The following is a 21,284-nucleotide window of genomic DNA, read 5'->3' as shown; positions in this document are numbered from 1 at the left end:
GTTGTGTAATAAATTGGCAAAATGCTTTCATCTTGTGAAACAAAAACTGTTCCTGTTGAATAACAATACCAAATTTCTCTTTCCCTTAGTCCCTGGGACCTACCATTCTGCTCTGTTTCTGTGAATTTGTCTGCTTTTGATAATTAAAGCAGAAGTCAAGCGTTATCTTTTTCTTTGTCATTTTGTGATTGTCTTATTTCAGTTAACAGAAAGCTCTTAGAGTTTGTGCTCAGGCATGTGAAAGGAAATAATTTTTTAAAGCTTTTTAAAGCTGAATTATTTCCATTGTACATAATACATTTTCTCTGTACACTCATCAATAGATGGGTGTTTGGGTGATTTCTAACTCCTTATTAATGTGACCTTAGTTTTTATATTTAATTCACTCAAATTTACATGAGTTCATGGAAAGAAATTAAAAGTAGTTAAGCAAACTTAGTTGTTTAATAGTCTTATCTTTTCCTAGTAGACTGGATTATCTCTGCAGTCTGTTCATCTTTGTACTGAATTTTTGTAAGCCTGGTGGCCAGCATACTGAATTTAGTGGTTTGTAGTATGCAGTTTCTGATTATTTGATATATAATATCTGTAGTAGGAATCTGTGCCTAACAAGCTGATTTTGTGTATATATATATTTTTCATTTACTTTGTCTTCTTTTTTTTGAAAGGTTTATTCATTCTTATTGAAGAGGCAGAATTACAGAGAGAAGGAGAGACAGAAAGATCTTCCATATGCTACTTACTAAATGATTTGCTGACTGGAACTGACCAGATCTGAATTCAAGGTCTAGGAGCTTCTTCTGGGTCTCCCACAGCTGGTGCAGGGTCCTAAGACTTTGGGCCATCCTCTACTGCTTTCCCAGGCCAGAAATGGGATGTGAAGCAGCCAGGAGACAAAACGGTGTCTACACGGGATCTGGTGCTTGGAGGTGGAGAATTAGCCACTTGACCCAATGCGCTGGCCCCCATCCTGCTTCTAAATGTATTTTTTAAAGGCTTGATTTTTTTCTAAATGGCTTAATTTTTTTTCTTTCTCTTCATTTCAGTTTTTTAATAAAGTTAAACTCTACCTATGAAAAAGGTGAGAGTAGTGGTGCCTCATTAGATCTACAATCTCATTAGTTGTGTCTAGACTGTCTGTGACTGACTGTGTGACTGTCTCCTTATAGTATTAGTGTATTCATACCCAAAGCTATGAATATTTTGTTATCTTTTTGCACTGTTACTGCAGTGTTATCTTTTTCTTTGTTAGTGAATTACTTTCGTTTTTGTAAAAAAAAAAAATTTTTTTTTACTTGAAAGGCAGAGTTGACAGAGAACTTCATTCTCTTGTTCACTCCTCAAATGGCTGCAAAGACTGGACCTGTGTGTGTCTGAATCCAGGTACTTCTCCTAGGTTTCCCATGTGGCTGGCAGGCGCCTTGCGACTTGGGCCTTTTGCTGCAGTTGTATGAGAAGTGGAGCATCCATTACTTGTGAATCCACGGCCCTGTGGGATGGTAGCATTGCAGCTGGTGACTTTACATGCTTTGCTGTTATGCTGGTCTGTTGTTGAATTTAAAGGATACAGTGAAAATTTAAAAAACTATTTCCAGTGTTCTTGAGTTTATTTCATTTTATATTCCAGATAAATAGGGAATAATTTAAAACTCATACATTCCTTGTTTTAGAAATGCCAGAAGAACTTCTGTAAGACCAGTGGAGATAAGTTTAATTTTTTGGGGGTGAGTAAGGTAGTATCCTTTTAAAATCAGACCTGTTCTAAAGTTTTCATCAATAATATAATGTAAGATGGAATAGTGTTTTTATTTTATATCACAAGAGTTTTAAAGTTTTATTTATATGCTTTTCAATTGTATGAAAGCATTTAGATAGAGGAAGTGATTGATGGAAACAGATTTTTTGTCCCACTGGCTAACTACCTACAACCACCACAGGTGGAGCAGGCAAAAGCTTGGAGTCAGGAACTCAGCCCAGGTTTCTCACATGGGAGGCTGGGCCAAGCACTTGAGCCATTATCCTGTCTCCCAGGCAGCTTGGTTGGAGGTGGAGGAGCGGAACTCAGACGAGGCTCACCAGTGTGGGATACGGTTGTCTCAAGGGATATCTTAAGAACTCTGCCAAGTGCCCTTCTGGTAACAGAAATAGTCTGTTATCAAATTTATATGTATACAGGAGACAGAATGATAGTTGACAGCCTTTTATGTTTCAAGGTATGTAGTTCAGTCTTTTATTTCAAGGCTTAAAGTTTAAATGTATGTAATTCAGTGACTTTTATTGTATGTTTTTCTCACACATCAGTGCATTTTTTCTGAATGAGTAAACATATTTCTTTTAATCACTGTGGCATATTCCCTTGTCAGATATTGTGATTTAGTTGCTCTCCAGTTTATGGCAATTTTGGATGTGTCCAATGTTAAGATATATAAATATTGGACAGTGGACTCTTATTTGATGTGTATTTGTTTATATATTTCTGTATCATGATAGGTTGTAGTCCAGTGGTGAAAGTGTTGGACCAAAGGTTTGAGCTTTGCTCTCACTTCAGCTTTACCATGTATGTCGACACCATATTTTTAAAACTCCTGTGGCTTTATTAAGGTGTTGAATCAGTTATTAGCTGTCAACTTTTCCTCTGTTCTTTTTCTGTGTCTAAGATTTATTTTGAGACAGAGGAAGAAACAGAGATCTTTACCCACAGGTTGTGTACGCAGATAGCTGCAATGGTTAAGGGCTGGCTATGTCAAAGCCAAGAGCCAGGTGCGTCTTCTGGGTCTCCCAAATTGGTACATCTTCTGGTCCTTTCTCACTTCGTTATCAGAAAGCTAGGTTGGAAGTTGAGCATCTAGGCACCCATTTGCGCTGCTGGCATTGCAGGTAGTGGCTTTATCTGCTGTGCCATAATACCAGCCCCTGTTCTCTATGTCAGTAGCTGTTGATTGCCCTATCCATGAAGTGCTAAATCAAGTATCACCTCTTTTCAGAAAGTTTTCATAAAACCCAGCACTTAACTATAACAGTGTTTTAGTACGGTACCTAATTGTGTGCCAGACACAGTTCTAATTGTACTATTTTTATTACGTCATTTGAAATCTGATATAATCTGCAATTTATAGTTGAAAAGTTGAAATTAGGGAATAACTTGTTTGGAATCATAGTAGATGATAGAAGTAGAATGTAAGCATGCACTTTTTCACAGCAAAATGCTTTTCTTAGCCTTCATGTTCCACTGCTTCCTTACTACCCTTTGTATGGCTTCCCTGATAATTACTCAAGAAATAGCTTTTATATAGTTTGTAGAGCTCACTACTTTGTTCTGGCTTGCTTCCAGAGCCTCTTTGCAGATCTGTGTGAATGATCTTACTTTAAATTTCTGTGTAGTGATTACCTATTCCTAGGTCACTACATATAATAGTAGCAATTTGGAAACAATCAGGAATTAACAATATAAAGACTGTCTGAGTGTGGGAAATTAGTATTGTTCAGTTCTGTTTCATCCTATTTATGCAACATTCATCTTGGGAAAATTCATGTGGTTTATCTTGGGTATGTTTCACAGATTTTGAGTATGTCACCATTTCTGAAACATCAAGATACCTCCTGGATGACCTCTTTTATAAATAGGTTCTCAAAAGATGAAGTGAGAAAAACTTGGAAACTCTTGATTCATGTTGTCAGATAAACATGTGTAAGCTGAATCTTTCAAAACTTCTTATTAAAGTCTCATGCCATAACCTTTTTTTTTTTTGATAGGAGCAATTTGACATAATGTGTGTGAAAACATTTGTGAAAAAAGGTGATTTTAATAAATATTAGGTGTTGAATCTGAAATATGAGGAAAAATAAGAACCATTGAAATTGAGATTATTATTAGGATTTTTTTAAAAGAAAAATTTGATTATTTTACTGAATTTACAGATTGTTAGTAACTTTTCAGTTCCATTAGATGCTCTTGTGAAGTTATGGGCTTGTTAGATCTTTAGAATTTAAATGGAATATGTTCTTAAATTCAGGAATTTGAAATTGGTAGTACTTTATGATATTGGTAAGGTGGGGCGAGATAAAGAGTAACAGGAAACACATTTACTTCTTAAAAATTATTGCTGTTTTTTCTGGAAACAGTAGAGCGAACCATTTTCTTGTGACTTTTCTGCTACAGGCTTAGTAGATGTTACTAAGGTTTTAGATAAAATGGCAAAGTATCAGAGCAAAGGTTTCATCATGCAGTCTCCTAAACTTTGGAACCTTAAAGATATATCCCTTACCTTGTTTTATGGACTGTTCTTTGACTTGTAGCCTTTCTTCCTTTCCTGATTTTTGACTCATTCTCACCATTCCTTCACCACTCATACATGTAACATTCATTCTACATTTCCAGCTACAAACAAAACTCCAGTACCCAACTTTTGTTGGAAAATACATGTTATGGAAGAATTGCATGAATTTTAAAACTTTTTGTAAAGCTTACCTTTTAGTTTCATTTTTTCTGTGGCCGTTTAAGGTATGTTGAACATTTTAGGTAGTGACTGTGTCTTAATATTTGGGAGATCCTTTCATTTGAGGCAGTACTGCCAGCATTAGTCTTTTCACCGGATCCTCTTGTCATTTATGCATGAGCAGCATTGTCTTGTATTCCATGAAGCCCGGAAGTATAGCTTAGCCTGTCCAAATTCATGCATTAGCTTAGACAATTTACATGATGAAATTCATGCATTTTCCTCTTGTCTTCACTATCGTAAGCATTTTATTTTGAAAATCTTAACATTAGGGCAATTAGGAAGAGTTAGAGGTGACCACGTACTTCTGACTTCTGTACCTGACAAAAATAGTTCTTCATTCTGAAATCGCATTGCCTTTGTATTTTATTTTCTTATGAATGCTTCTGGAAAAATATAATTTAGGAATAGTTTTGAAACTTGGGTATCTTGCTTTTTAATCTTGGCATTAATACGGTTTGCTTTGGGAAAGTTAATATTAATAATCTGCAGATGGTTTCAGGGAGTTAAAGAATTCTAGAAGCACAGGTCTGTCAAGCACAGAATGTAAGCCTGTGGTAGGAGAAAACGATTGCACCTTTTATCTGTTGAAGAGTTCATCGGTCTTTTGAGATATCACCTCGAAATTGTAATAAGAAATAACCCTTTTCTTGTTTTTCACCACTGATCATATCAGCAGCTACAGAATTTCTTCTAGTGTCTGCTACCATGAGAATGCAGGGATTTCTTTTTTTTAATAGTTGGTTAGAAAATCTTACATCATTTCCAGTCATCCTACTTCCATCTCATTGAAAAAATCATTTTTTCCCTTATTCAGAATGATGGGATAAAATAAAAACAAAACTAGTTATCAAGATAATTTGGTTTATATGTCCATTTTCTTTTTCCACAAAGGAGTGATGAATTTTGTAAAGAATGATAAAATATACTTAATAAAGCTTGCAACCATTTCCCCATTATATGTTTGTTAAACACCAACGTTACCACTGAATTCTTTTAGCTTATTTTGCAGTTATTGACTGAACTTTTTCTTTAAATATGGTAGGTTGAGCACATGCATTTAATTCCCTTTTTAACGTCACGCTGATGCTGTTTAAATATTGAATTAAACCATAATTCTGAAGAGCAGGAACAGATGTTGTTGTACTACTTGAATTATCCTAAAGAGGAGCAAAAGGACATGTATTAGTCCTTTAGTTATCAAGTTTAGCTGGGTATACTTTAGTGTGTGCTTGTGTGTTTGTTTAAGGATGTGGGAGGATCTCGCTTAGGTGTGTGGATGTAAACAGAGTTGAATAATGTTGGCAGAATTTTTGTCTTAATACTTTTGATTTCTACTTCTGTATTGCTTGATTTTCAGCCAAAGGTGACTGTCAGTCACAGGAGTGAGGAGAAGGATATTGCAGCCAGACGTGGGTCTTGTGATCGCCTCACTGGTGGCGAGGAAAAAGAATCTCTCCAAATTACTTAAAATATGTTCCCCAGAAAAGAAAGAGGGATTATTTTATTAGAAAAAGGGGGCAGGGAGAAAGCATGTTGAACAGTAAAATTACAGTTCGTAGTCCACTACAGGTACTACCATCAGAGGACCAGAAATTTTGAAGAAGATAGAAAGTTCACGGAATCGGATTGACAGCAAAGTCCCAGAGGATACTGGAACTCAAGATACTAGAGGTAAGCTCAGGTTTTCCCAGGGGAACCTTGGACCAGCTCTAAGTTTGGAGTTAACAGATACACGGAACAGGAGTGGGCAGTTGGGTAGAAATGAAGAATATTTTAAAGAATTATTTTCTAAAATGTTAGGGTTGCCTTTCTGCCTTTTGTCCAGCTGAAATAGCTCTGATGGCAGGGGAACCCACCCTTAGGCTTTCAAAACTATTCTCTTTAAAAAAGTAGGTCACCAGTTGAGTAGGATGAGAGGCATTAAGACAAGCTCCTCTAGGGAAACACAGTTCTGCTTATGTTCTTCCTATCCAGATACCTTCTCAAAATTTCTGCTTGTTCATCTGCCCTGCCTGCTTAAATAATACTACTATTCCATTTAAATGTAACACCAGTGAGGAAGAAAGAGTGAAAAATCCTGGAGAAACCACACATTTTTAATATTGTAAATCTTTATTCATCAAAGTAAACAAGAGAATCAAGAGGATGGAAGAGAATTAAGATGAACAAAAGAAAAGTTGACCTCAGATATGACAGAAGAGATCCAAAAGAAAAATGTATTTCATTTAAGATTTGAGAGCATGTTGCAATGATTAATCATTCATAGCTTCACTGAAAAGGGAGCAGAAAACCAGAAAAGGTTCTGAAAACAGAACAAAATTCTTAATTAATGGGTAAATAATAATTTGACGTGAATCAAGACTCGGTTGTTTGTTGGGAGTTAAGAGGAGGACCCATCTGTATAAATGAAGAAAAAAGTCTGGAGAAACTGAAGAAATTTAGGAGGGATGGAAAATATATCACCAAGTTTCTGAATGCTTACAGCAGAGATCACAAATAATTGGAAGGAGAGAATAATGAAGAAAATAACTGAAGAAAATTTTCTGAGGAAAGAATGAATTTTCAAACTGAAAGAGCTTGTGTAGTATCAAGCAGGATGAGTGGAAAAGCACCTCCGCCCAGACCCAGATGGTAGAATTTCAGAACTCTGAAAATTACAAGGAAAATCTCAAACTACTCCCAAAGAGAGGTAATAATATCAAATGACTGTATTCTTAGAAGCCACTCAGAAGACAGTGGAGCAGTCACTTCACTTGGTTGTAAGTTTTGTATACTCGACCACTCTATCCTATGTACCAAGACAACTTTTCTTTTACACTTGTCGAAGCCACGTGCCTTAATGAAAACACTTTTGTTGTACTTAGTACAATGGGAACCGAAAGGTGAAGGATGCAAGGTGAGCAGTTGGGAGGAAACCAGAGAGAATTGAAGAAAGCTATAAGTGAGTTGAGGAGTCTGTGTGAGTTTTGTTAGAATCCATAAGCGATTCTTTAGATGATATAAGACTACCTTTTCTTCAGGGATTAGTGTTTAATTGATTTTCGGTTCTTTGAGTCAATAAACAAAGTTATAAAATACGCTTTCTGGAGTATAATATATAATGCATAAAAATGGGCTTGTTGACTAAAATGCTTTATAAACATTTACATGGTAAAAATATAACCTATGAAATTAAGAGGAAGACCAATGCACATCTCTTCCTGGGTACTTAATTGAAAACAAATCTGTAAAATTTGGTGATTCTGAAAACAAAGGAAAGGGCTTTAAACTGGTAGCTGCTGAAAGTCTTAGCTGTAATGATTTGTTGCCATTTTGGTAGAGTAGGGCAGGGTGAGGGATGGTCAGCCTCTGAAATCATTTGTTCTGACCCAGCCATGGTATTTGTAGGCAATACTTGAAATTCATGGTCTGCAAATGATCCTGTTAATATCTAAGTGGCTTTTGGCAGAGAAAAACGTGCTACCTTCCTATAGAGTTACAAAAAGCTATGTTGGACCTGTGACTTTGTAGGCTTTGAAACTTTAAAAAACCCTGGGTTTGTGGCTTTGTTTTTGGATATCATTGCATGTACCTGAAAGAATGCTGCTGTTGAATAAGCAAACCCTTTACAAGACCTTATGACTTGTAGAAACTCTGAGATAGAAGCAGGGGATGTAAAGAGATGAGTTTCTGGAAATTACACTGTGGTAGAAAATACAAATATGATTTTATGTGAGATTTGTAATTATATCTTGACTAGCTAACACTCATGATTTTGAGTACTCATTCCTGATTCCTTTCCATGAAATTTGACAGCAACCTTTTTTAAAATTATTCTGAAGAATTTGGATTACCAAAAAATTCTGTGTTCTGTTTCCCTTGATTCCCGTTATGTCCATGCTGTTTGCTCTTAAAGACTAGGATTAGAAAGCTGGTTTGTCCTTCAGGTGACACGCACGTGATCCAGGAGAGCCACAGCACATGGAGACAGGGTATGTCTTTAGGAAAAGTTGGAAAAAGAAAGATGGAAATAGAAATTTCCTTTTTCTCCTTCCAAATGTGAGTCTGATCTCATGTTCTGTGTCTTTCATTTTTACTGAAGACAAATTGTGAATCTCTCGGACACTGTTTATTGAATGGAAAAAATAACTTTCAAATAACTATTTTGAGGCTATTTCATGAAAAATCTAGTTGTTATCCTATATATATTCTACATAGAATGTTTTTTTAAAACGAAATTTTAGTTTAGGAACATGTCCTCTTCAGGAGCAGATTTTTGGTTTTTTGTTTTTTAGATTTGATTTTTTGAAGACCACGGTGTCTAGGTTTTGTGTCTGTGGTGCTTGAACTTGAATTACACATAGTTTTCTAAGCAAGCTGGAGTGCTGAGAAACCAAGGTGTGCATATGTATAACTTTAAAATACTTATGCCAGTAAGTTTGTATGTGTAAGCATGTAAAACCAAAAGTGTAAAATTTTGTTTGGCCACTCAGTTATGCTTTTTAAATGCTTTTTTTTACTCAGTGCCTAGCCTGTGGACAAGATATAACTGCCTTCACTGAGTGAAACTTAGGATGGTTGTTGATTTTCAAAAAACAATATTTGCAATAAGAAATGGGTAATGGAGGAATGGAAAGATGAATGTGGGTCATACTTAATATTATAAAGCCTATCTATAAGATACCTATCAAACATATGAAAGTTGGCAAATACTATTTTCTTGCACTTCATTTATTTTTGTTGGAGATTTGTAACTGAGTTCCTGAAATTTGTGGGGAAGGTTGAAGTAATTGTAACGTTACTTCAAACATAGCCTTGATATATCATGTTTACCAAAGAGGTAAATATATTGTATATAATATGTCATGCTCTGAGATTTTCTTCATGTTGAGATCTTTACATGTATTGTTATGATCAGGTTATTGGAGAAGGAACTAATACCGCATTTTACAGTTCCAGGCCTACTCCTTGATGAGTGGAGGTAATTCAATGTAACACATTTTCTAATAGATTTGAGTTAGGAGTATGAAAGGGTAGTGTTTTGGCACTTGAAATGACAGCTTATAGCACAAAACCATTAAAAATTTGTTATGAATAGTTTAGGCCTGGTGTCGGAATCCTATACCATCAAGGGACCAGAAAAGAGCCCGTAATAGCGATAGAATTCCATGGATCCTTGGGTGGTTTACACCTCCTGACTGTCCTCCATGCCTTTGATACTGTTTAATTTACCTAAAACAGTTACTTCAGTTCCCTGGTGTGGTAAAAATCTTTGATTTTTTACAAACTTAGCCTTTAAATTTTTTGTGATTTAAATTTTTATTCCTAGCCTTCTTTCCTCTGTGTGGATATAACTGGGATATTTATTTCCCTCTCTTGGGAGATAATTGTGGCCTTGGAACCGAGAAAAGTTAAAAATGTTGCTGGTCAGATCGAGAGTACTGTACCACCAGTAGATTTAGCCTGTGTAAAACAAAGTGATTTTTCTTATGCAAGTACCTATTTTTATTAAAAGATACAATATAGACCAATGTGGTGGCAGATATGACCTAAACTAAATATTGTTACCAATTTTGTATACATAGACCCTATTGTGAAATACTGAAAAAAGAATGCATTCATGTTGTGACCCATGATGCCCAGTGACAACAAATGCAAGTGATGAACAGATACAACTGTGAATGTGTTGTGAAAAGAGGGGCCAGCTGCATTGTTTCTTCCTTTGCTTAGCATGCTACTTACGTTTAGACAAAACTGTGCTTGTATTCCATTCTGAACATGGGACACATCTGGATGAAATGCTTTATATTTAATTAATGATTAATTAAATAAAATAATTTTCTAAGTTGATTTCAGGTTTTGTTATAATAGAGAAAAATGGAATGAGTTTATAATAAATTAGAAAAGAGGAAAAATCACTGAAGATTTTAATGTTAAACATTATATTAAATTGATTTCTTCTACATTAGAGACTTTTGAAGACAGGTTTTATTGTAAAGTTTGCACCTTTTATGCATTTGGAAAGTATGTAAGTTATCAAGTAAGGATTTTAATAAGGATTAAAAAAATTTTTACTAGCCTTTTATATAATTAGCCCTGAAAACATTTTATTTGATCAATAAAAATGAATTATTTAGAAGTATTTAAGGCAGTATATAAATAATACAATAAATACCATTCATCATATTTAAGTTATGCACCACTGGATGGTATTTACATTTTATTAGCCTAACCCTTGTTACCTAAGCCTTTTACGTATTCTTCCATGTAACTAGAAGGACATTCAACTGCCTATTTTGGAGGCTGTGGTGAAGCTTTATTCTTACTTCAAATATTATTGTTATTATTTGGGGGGCTCAGATGTCAAGGAACTGAGAACTGTTTCCACTGTCTGTTAGTAAAAATTCTTTACTAAGAACCCCTGCTTGACCATGCCAGGCTACATAAGTGCCAGCATACATGTGGACCAGGTCTGGGGACAGACCAGGCTTGGCCAGTTCACTGGCAGATTTGAGAACCAGGACAGGATGCAGGAGGGACCAGGTCAGGCCTCACTGCCAGCCAGCTCACATTGGGTTTGCTGAGACGAGGCTAGCCATGCCAGCCTAGGGTCATTGGGTGCCTGGCTTGTGAGCTGCAGGACCAGGGGATCTGATGGGGCTTAGGTCACCTGCCTCAGGTGCTGGAGCCCTTCTGCTTAGTGAGTGCCAGATTTGTGAGTCCTGTGGGTAGGGGATTTGGTGGGGCTTGGGTCAAATGGCCCAACGCTGGGGCCCCACCTGTAAGGTGGGTGTAGGTTCATGAGCCCCAGGGGTGGGGAATCCACTGGCATTTGAGTCATCTGGTCCGGGTCCTGGGGCGCACTTGTGTGGTAGGTGCTGGGTTTGGGAGCCCCCCCCTCCCCCGAGGGATGGGAGATCTGGCGGGACTCAGGCCACCTGGCCCTGGTCCTTGGACCTGCCTGCAGGCGAAGACAGAACGGTGACACAGACCCTGATAACATGGAGAAAAAGGCAGCCCATTTGTTACTGTAGCAGAGGGAGAAGAACAGCAAATTGGACAACTACCACAGTAAAAATCAAGGTGAATGGAGACTTGAGGTGGACTACGACAGCCAATAGACTTCAGGAGGATTGCCTCAACCTTGGATCAGCGAAATTGACAGCATTTCAGAATTATCCAAACCACCTAGTCAGAACCCTCAGAGCATATACTACATTGGAACCCTATGTTGATATTGGGTGGTGGTTCCCCATCCCTGGGACCTGGGACATTTGGGAGGCTAGGTGAGGCTTCCTCCTTTTATCTCTCTCCTTCCTACAGAGACAAGAAGAAACAATTTGGAAACAGTGATTTCACCCACTTTTCCCCATCCCACAGTTGTTCCCACTCGTCAACCATGTAATCATCATCAAAAATAAAAATTAAAACAGCCCTGCTTTCTTCTTAGTTTATGCTGTTGAATGTGTATATTTGATAACTATGTGTATCTTGTGTACATATAAGCAAGATTATGTTAGAATTTCATGCTTCAAAAATGAATATCCTAAAAAAAATTGCAGTGTGGGAGACCCAGATACATTTCCTTGTTTATGGATTCAGTCTGGCTCAGTTCTTGTTGCTGGGACATTTGGGAATTAAACCAGTGAATGGAGGATTCTCTCTCTCCTTTCTCTCCTTCTCTATTTCTCTCCCATTCTCCTTTTCTTGCGGTCTCTTCCCTCTTTCTTTTTATCTCTACCTTTCTGTCTCTCTGAATTTCATATAAGCTTTAAAAAGTAAGTGTGGAAGACAGGTAAACATATTAATTAATGCTAATATTTTGGTAAGAAAATACCCAACTTTTTTTCAGATTGCTAGATTTAAGACTTATTTTTATTATTTTTTTTTATTGGAAAGGCGGATATACAGAGAGGAAAGACAGAGAGGAAGATCTTCCGTCCGATGATTCACTCCCCAAGTGAGCACAACGGCCGATACTATGCCGATCCAAAGCCAGGAGACTCCTCCGGGTCTCCCACGCTGGTGCAGGGACCCAAAGCTTTGGGCCATCCTCGACTGCTTTCCCAGGCCACAGGCAGGGAGCTGGAAGGGAAGCGGGGCTGTCCGGATAGAACCGGTGCCCATATGGGATCCCAGGCGTGCAAGGCGAGGACCTTAACCACTTGCGCCACCGCGCCGGGCCCTAATATTTGTTTTAATTTGAAAGGCAGAGTTAAAGGATAGACAAGTTCTTTTCTCAAATGACTTTAACAGCTAGAACTGAGCCAATCCAAAGCAAAGAGCCCAGAGCTTACCTCCCATGGAAGTTCAGGGACCTAAGGTTTTTGGCCATCCTGTTCTGTGTTCCCAGGTTTTAAGCAGGGAGTTGATTCTGAAGTGGAGCAGTCAGGACTTACACTGGCTCCCATATGGCAAATGGGGACTGTGTTGTAGGCCCCTAGAGCTAGGTTATTAAACTTTGCCTTCTCCAGCTACAGCCATAGACTGCGTTCTGGGTTTTTTTTTTTTTCCCCTCTGTTACAAACTTTTTTGTTTGGTGAAGTTTAATCTGTCAGAGGATGAATTTGTTTGTTTGGGGGGGGTGGTTAAGGACAGAATTTAGATGAAAAGAGATAAAACTTTGAGATTTCTTAAATGTGGAAATAATGAAGAACTTTCGTAGAGAAGCAGGTAATTCTATTTGCGTGCCATATAGTTTTATCTTTTTTAGAAGGCATTTACGTAACACCTGTCAATTTTTAATTCATATACATATCATGAAATTTACTGTGTAGTTATATTTGGTCATGTGAAGAGTATGCATATCAAGAGTGGGCTGATTATATGGTTCTGTGAAAATTTTTAGCTGTCACAGATTGATTCTATAGATCTACAAAATTGAAGTAATTATTATGAAGTACTAGATTTTATTTTATTTTATTTATTTTTTTTTTTTTTAAAGATTTATTTTTATTATTTTTTCATTGGAAAGGCAGATATACAGAGAGGAGAGACAGAGAGGAAGATCTTCCGTCCGATGATTCACTCCCCAAGTGAGCGCAACGGGCCGATACTATGCCGGTCCGAAGCCAGGAGCCTCTTCCGGGTCTCCCACGCGGGTGCAGGTTCCCAAAGCTCTGGGCTGTCCTCGACTGCTTTCCCAGGCCACAAGCAGGGAGCTGGAAGGGAAGCGGGGCTGCCGGGATTAGAACCGGCGCCCATATGGGATCCCGGGGGTGCAAGGCGAGGACCTTTAACCACTTGCGCCACCGTGCCGGGCCCGAAGTACTAGATTTTAAAACGTGGCTGTGTGGGGCCAGTCGTGATAGCCTAGTGGCTTAAGTCCTCACCTTGTATGTGCTGAGATCCCATATGAGCGCCAGTTGTAATCCTGGAGGCCCCGCTCCTCATCCAGCTCCCTCCTTGTGGCCTGGGAAGGCAATGGAGGACCCTGCAAACCTCCCCACCCCACTCATCCTCCTTCATGGTGGACCTGGAAGATGCTTTGGATTGGCTCAGCTCCAGCTGTTGCATCCCCTTGGGGAGTAAACCAACAGATGGAAGATCTTACTGTTTCTCATCCTCTCAGTATATCTTTCCAGTAAAAATAAATAAATCTTAAAAACATTTTTTATTAAAAAAACGTGGCAGTGTGGACATTTACCATTGTGATGATGTCTATGTTCTTACATACCGGAGTTCAAGTCCCAGCTCTTCTGAATCCAGCTTCCCACCAGTGCTACTATGGGAGGCAATGGCAATGGCTCAAGCAGTTGGATTTCTGTTTTCCAGAGGGAGAGCTCTGTGGCTCCTTGTTTTGCCCTGGCCCAGTCTGGACATTTGGGCATTCTACTAGTGGTTGAGGTTTCTTTATCATTCAATTCTATTTTAAAGACTGAGAATACAGAGAAGTATAGGTGTCTGTAACTGTGGGGGATTGGTTTTAGGAGCCCTGTGGCTACTGAAATCCAAGTATTTTCAAGTTTTTATGTAAAGTAGCCTACTATTTGTCCATAATCTTAGTATACTTTAAATCATGTCTTAATTATCTAAATGCCTAATATAAAGTAAATACGTTAATTTTCTTTTAAGAGATTTTTATTGGAAAGGCGGATGTACAGAGGAGAAACAGAGGAAGATCTTCCATCTCATGATTCACTCCCCAAGTGAGCGCAACAGCCAGAGCTGAGCCAATCCGAAGTCAGGAGCCAGGAGCTCTTCAGGGTCTCCCACACGGCTGCAGGGTCCCAAGGCTTTGGATCATCCTCAACTGCTCTCCCAGGCCATAAACAGGGAGCTGGATGGGAAGCAGGGCTGCCGGGATTAGAACCAGCACCCATATGGGATCCCAGCATGTGCAAGGCGAGGACCTTAACCTTTATGCTATCACACCGGGCTTATAAATTGTTTTCATACTGTATTTCTAGTTAATGGCAAATGAAAAAGCTGCATATTGAACACAGATGCATTTTTTTAAGCGTGGTTGATTCTGCATTTGTGGCAAAGAATTAAAAATATAACCTTCCACTACGATGTACTAGAAATGTAGATCACTTCTGTGTGAATACACCATTAGCTTTTGCCTCTTAGTAGTTAATGATAGCTTGCTTTTGCCTGTACATATTGTCTTTAAATTGTGCATGCGTTAGTTTATACGTAAAATGCAAAAACATAATAGTAATGAAAATAATTTCGCTGTGCTGCGTTGGGTTTCTGTATATCCAGAAGCTTCATTTTACAGCATGACTAAGAGAGATGAAAGATGAAATCATGGAGATGTGTTTTTAAATAATATTTGAGAAATTTTACTGAATTGTATTAGCCTTTTAATTTAGATTCTGAAGTCTTCAGTGTCTGGTTTTTAGTTATTCTGAATTTAGGCTGTTTCATATATGATCTCATACTTGAGCTAAACTATGACAGTTGTCTCCCATGGGTGTAGGGGCCAACCTCTCCTACTTGCCCAGGCCACTCAGGGAACTGGTTTGGGAGTGGAGCACCCGGGAACTAGAACCAGTGCCTACATGGGATGCCGGAGTACCGTGTTGACACGTCTGCTCCTGTTTGGGGTTTTTTGTTGTTTAAAGACAATAGTCCTGGTCTTAAATAAAATTGCAAAATTTGAAAGATATCTTAATCCAACCCAATATTTACAGAGACTCTTTTTCACTTCATTTTGGACATTCACATTCCATCTTTATGATTTAAAATTAGTTCTTTGTTTTGGCTTATATTTGCATAGCTTATTTTTTGCAAAAATATAAACCGTAGAAAACCATTTTGGACAAATGGAAAGGCAATTTTATAGTTTAAAATGCCATTAAATTAGAGGGTGCTCACTTTGAGCCTGTTGAATTTTAAATACGATATGTATAAGTTTCTGTTCACAAGAACCCTTTTGCTGGTGTGAGAGACCTGGAGGGGATTTGAGGCTCCTGGCGTCTGATTAGTTCAACTGTGTCTGAGCTCCTCATGTTGAGGCCATTGGGGAAATGAACCAGAGGCCGGATGATCACCATCTCCTCTCTGTAACTCTACTCTGCCTTTAAAATAAAAATTAAAAAACAAAAGGGGTGGGGAATAAGTGACCTGAAAGACAGGAAGTAATGTCAGTATACTAATTGTTGTTTGAGTCAGATCTCAGCAATGGGAGGAATTTTGTTTGAGAAGCCACAAAATTGCAAGTATGCTCAAACACAAATGTAAACATTGAAATTATGCTGAATATATAATTTATTTACCATTAACTCCACATGGATTTTTTATATTTGGACAGTTCTGGAATTGAATCTGGATTTGTTGGTATAACATGCGTCCTGTCTGTGACATGGTTTCCATATCTGTAAAGTGAGAAAATGTGTCTGTAAGGATATATTGCAGATAGCTCTCTGTATTAAAATCTAGAACCAACTGCGTGGATTCACACTGTAGCTACACACCTTGATTAGCCTTGTTGGAAAAAATTGGGCAAGCTGCTTAGTACTCTATTTTTGTCCCAATTTTTACTTTTGCAAAATGGAAATAACAACATCTTTTGGGATTATTGAGATAATTAAATTAGCACGTGCAAAGCTTTTTGAATGATATGTTATTAGTTGCAGTGTACCTGTTAGTGTTATTTTAAATTACCACTTAGCTGGTTGTTACGAGGATTACAGCAGCAATATCTGGTTGTGAGCATTAGAAGCATTCATGAGATGCCACTTGATTTGCCTGTGTGGTAAATCCAAGTGCCTGGGTTTCAGGCTTGGCTCCACTTAAAAACCTTGCATGTTGCCTGCCACAGTAAGATTAACTCCCAGAGAGCACTCATTGTGTAGTAGGGGCTTGATCTCACGCCATCTTCATGCAAATATGCTAAAAAGAAGCCTATCTTGTTGACTGTGCATGGAACAGTTCCTTAGGTTTACATTAGATAGTCTGTAAGATACTATTCTGTTTTATAGATTTATAAACTGAGGTTTAAGGAACCTCCAGATCTTAAGGAGTGACATTACTTTGAAGAGATCTTACCACAAATTTTAAAAAAATATTTATTGCTTTTGTTTGAAAGACAGTTTTAAAGAGAGGAAAGACAGATCTTCCATCTACTGGTTCATTCTCCAAATGGCTGCATTAATTGGAACTGAGCCTATATGAAGCCTGGAGCCTTCTCCTGGTCTGCCACTTGAGTGCAAGGACCCAAATATTTCAGCCATCCTCTGCCACCTTCCCTGTTTATAAACAACAAGCTGGATCAGAAGTAGAGCAGCAGGGACACAAACCAGTGCCCATATGGGATGCCAGTCCTGCAGGCAGAGGATTAGCTTGCCATGCCACTGTGATGGCCCGACTGGCACCATTTTTTACATCTTTATTTTTCTCAGTTTATATTTGGCTGTATATATTCACTCATTAACTTCAGTTTTTTTATGGTTCTCTCCTTCCCTTTCAGAACTCAGGGTTTTTGTGTTTTTCTCAAAGTCGGATCAAGTGTATTTACTTACATTGTATTTTATTTGTAAGGTAGAGGCAGAAATCTTCACCTGCTGGTCACTTCTCAAAACATTCAGCAGCCAGGGTTGCTTTAGCCAACAGTGTGAAAAAAATCAGTGACCGAGATCCTGAGACTTCAGCCAACATGTGTTGTCTCCCAGAATTTGTGTTAGCAACAAGTTGAGTTGGAAGTAGAGGAGTGGAGACTTACGCCAGTACTCTGATACAGGATGCAGAAATTCCAAGTGATGATCATAACTACTATGCCGAGCATTAACCCTTGTTGAGAAAATTTTCAGCAGTTCGCTTTAGAATTACGGTTTGTTTAATTTGTACAGTGATTTGGTCACTTCACGTTTGCATGGTACTCCTACAAGTTCAGGTCATGGTATTAATGCAAGAAAACATAAAACATTTTTTTTTTTAGCAAGTTTTTCATAAGTAAGACTATACAAGGAAGGAATTTCAGTCTAAATTAAACTGAGCATCAAATAGTAATGACTGCAGTATAAATAGATTTTGATTGTTTTCTTAGCAGTTTGGTTGTCCAAGGTATAGTTTGTCTGAATTTCATTTGGTTAGCAAAATCATTGTCTCTTCCAATATTTATGGTAAGGAAGGGGAAAAAGCACCAGTCATTTCTTTGGTTAGTAAATGCAGTTACAGACACTGTTAGAAATATCATGTTGTGCAAAGTCTTGTTTTAGGACCTTGTGAATTGAATGTGAATCTCTTCTCTGGCTAATTACGAACAAATTGGTATGTTGAAAGCTAGTTTGCAGTTTAAAAAAAAATCTGCATTAGGATAATTATTTTTCGACGCCCTGGAGTCAGTAACTATAATAATGTTATTTTGCACATTTGCCTGTTTTAGCAAATGCCTAAATTTCCATTGTCTTGTCTCTTTCTTTGAGTCTTGAATGCAGCCATTAATCTCACTACAAGGCTTTACTAAAGATAAACTGCTGAATTGCTGCGTAACTCACTTCAACCTCTTTTGTTCAAATCAGAAAGCCAGAGGGTTAAAAAGCTTTTTAAAAAATACATGTTAAACTTCTTTCTTTAGGATTTTAAAATTTCACATGGTAAGAGAAGAGATTTTTATCTGTTTTGTCTGTTGGTATTACTTGTCTTAAGTTTGCTTTGGAATAGAGCTTCTGTGTCTTTAAAAAATACACAGTGAGTCACCCCCTGCTCTTTTGGTAGATGCCTGGCTAGTGAACAGCTAAGCTGCTTTAGGCATGTAATAGAACATTCCATTTCCTGTTCCCTTGCTGACACAGAGGAGTGTTCCTGCTGGCAATGATCTAATCATAGTGCAGTAAGAAACATGGCAGTTTGATAAAACATGGTGGAGACAGCGGCTGAAATGGAAGCATATGTTCTAGAAGACATTCTTGAGGTAGGGCTAGGTTTGTAAATGAAACGAAAGTTGAAATGTGAACAAAGAAATCTTATCTGCGGGAATGATTTTACAGATGAATAGATTAGAGAAGAGAGAGCAGAGAGGCAGAGCGTAAAAGCCAGACACGGTCAGACCTTATTCTATGTGAGAATGTGTCAGTGTGATTCACATTATATTAAAGCAGTCTAGAATTATTTTGTTTAAACTACATGTTTCATGAATTGTGTGCTTAGTAGGGAAGGAAGGGGAGGTGGGGCTCGGACTTAAGAAAAAGCCTTGTACTCGTGGTGACCTTTAGATTAACTCATTAGAAGGTGGGGTCTGCAAAGCAGCTTTGAGTAGGTTAAGTGTCATATGTCTTAGCGTTCGTTTCTATATCTAAGCCTAAATCTCTGCCTACAGCTAACTAGTGAAAACATCTGGTTATTTTAACTGTAAAATAAACAGGTACATATCAATCTAATTGCTTAATTTAGCTGGCACACCATGGTCCTTGATTTTTCATGAGGCTTTTTTTTTTATAAAATAATTTGCTAAATTAAAATTTTTAAAACCCTAAGGTTTATAACACAAACACTAGAAAGGTATAAATAAAAATTTCTTATAATTTGAGCCACAGAATTTTTTGGGTGTTTTTGGTCTACAGTTTTATAAGAACAAATTTGAGTATAAATCAGCTCAAGAGAATGTCAGTGTGAGACTATATTTTGTTCTTGGCTGCAATGTTTTGCTAAAAATTGTATTTAATAATATAGATATTTAAATCTCGTTCTCTTTGTGGCTGTCGGCTTTTCCCCCCCTTATTAAGGAAAAATCTTGATGAAGAGGCTCTTGGTGTTTAGGGGTATTCCTGATACCTAGACTGCTAGGGTAATTTATAAACTGTTCCGCTGTCTTCAGGCATGGATTATTATGAGGAGAGGGCTTGGGGAAAGGAGCTGCAAAGGCTAGCTAGGCGGGGTTAGCAGAAGAAAAAGGCTATGCGCATTATAAAGTGCTGCATGATCAATGAGCGTTTTCTGGAGTCCCTCAGTGTGTGCTTGGAGCTGACATTGCAGCAAGTCTCATGGTTATTCTGCAGAATGAAAACTGATTCCATTGTATTATCCACCTCCTTGCAGACACCTGCCAACATACTCTTCCCCCCTTTCCTCAGAGCTATTGTCTGCATTGAGTCCTATTATTTCGACTCTCTTTTATCTCATCACCCGTGTGGCCCCCTTCTTAATTTTGCATCTGTTAGTGAGTTTCTTTTAAAATGGTAGAGTGAAGTTAGCTACTCAGAAATAGTGATATATGCTTGCTTTCATCAGGAACCCTAGTAATTAAGAGTGGTTGTCACATGACTTTTTAGTGATTTGGTTTAACCAAATGTAATTAGTTTATAAAGCTGTAGTGACTATTTTAATTTGCAGTTTAAAATTTTGCTGTTTGAATTTTGAATTTTTTTGTTCTTTCAAAATTTTAGAATATAACAGTTTTAGATACACTTGAGCATAGTTTATACTGTAATTGTATATGTGTAAGAGATGATCTTTAACTTGACTTTTTGTTATTTCCACTGAAACTATTTGTCATATTTTTATTACCTTATTCATTGTTACCAGTGACTGAAACAACCTGCGTAATTTTAATTTTTTTTCTAATTTTCAGTTTATCTTAATCTTGCTTATACCTGTTGCATTAAACCATATTGAATTAGTAGCTTTTTTGTCTGTAAAATATTACTTAATATATAGTAATTGTCAGTTGTTGATTTGCTAGATGTGAAAAAAAGACTTCTTTTCCAGTTTTATAAATGCTTATGACCTCATGTTAAAAAAAAAACACAAGAATAAATTTTCTAACTTTGAAACAAAATGCACCATTTTCTAAAGCATCTTGCAATTCAACTAAACAGGTGTGTATTACAGAATGGGGTTTCCAGAAGAATATTTTATTTAAAGGGGTAATTCCTTACATGAGAAGTCCAGTAGTATATAATGTAGTTTATTAACATGTGAAATTTTATTTTGTTTAATTTTGAAATTTTAAATTTATTACATTTATTATTGCGATTTTATTTATCAAACGTGGAATTTTATGTAGATTATGCCTGTTCATATTAGATGAGCATCGGACTTGTATATTATCCTTTGTAATTTAGTTCATTCACTAATTTTTTCCTTCTCCAACTAATTAATAAATTTTTGAGATACTCTCATTCAGTATTATATAAAAAAGAAATTTAAAGTCAGTATCTGTATGTATATATTATTTCTCAGGGCTGTGGCTTAACTTCTAAACTAATTACTCATTGTATGTACCTACATGCATTTTAACCTGCATTTTTAGATTGCTAAATTCTGAAGTAAAATATTACAAATTTTAAAATTTATAATAAAACTAGAAAACCCTAGTTTCAACTTATATAATTGCTTTTCAGTTATCTAGAGTAATGAATT

General features: G+C 37.2%; 1 protein-coding gene across 5 annotated transcripts in view; it reads left to right on the top strand.

Moving 5' to 3' along the window:
• Nucleotides 1-21,284, top strand: part of ANKRD17 (ankyrin repeat domain 17) — a 160,587-nt gene that overhangs the window by 21,154 nt on the left and 118,149 nt on the right. Inside the window, exon 1 of one of the 5 annotated variants that reach the window (XM_040967474.1) lies at nt 17,276-18,837. The exons of the other annotated variants lie outside the window; for them this stretch is intronic. Coding sequence (XP_040823408.1) covers nt 18,784-18,837 — 54 coding nt within the window. The 5' untranslated portion in view covers nt 17,276-18,783. Of the gene's footprint in view, nt 1-17,275; nt 18,838-21,284 lie in introns of those variants that run through there. 5 annotated transcript variants of the gene reach the window in all.

Source organism: Ochotona curzoniae, unplaced genomic scaffold, assembly GCF_017591425.1.
Source record: "Ochotona curzoniae isolate NIBS_2020 unplaced genomic scaffold, NIBS_Ocur_1.0 scaffold_4506, whole genome shotgun sequence".
NCBI lineage: Eukaryota > Metazoa > Chordata > Mammalia > Lagomorpha > Ochotonidae > Ochotona > Ochotona curzoniae.
The sequence above is the reverse complement of the archived record's forward strand: the minus strand, read 5'-3'. Positions and strand labels throughout refer to the sequence as shown.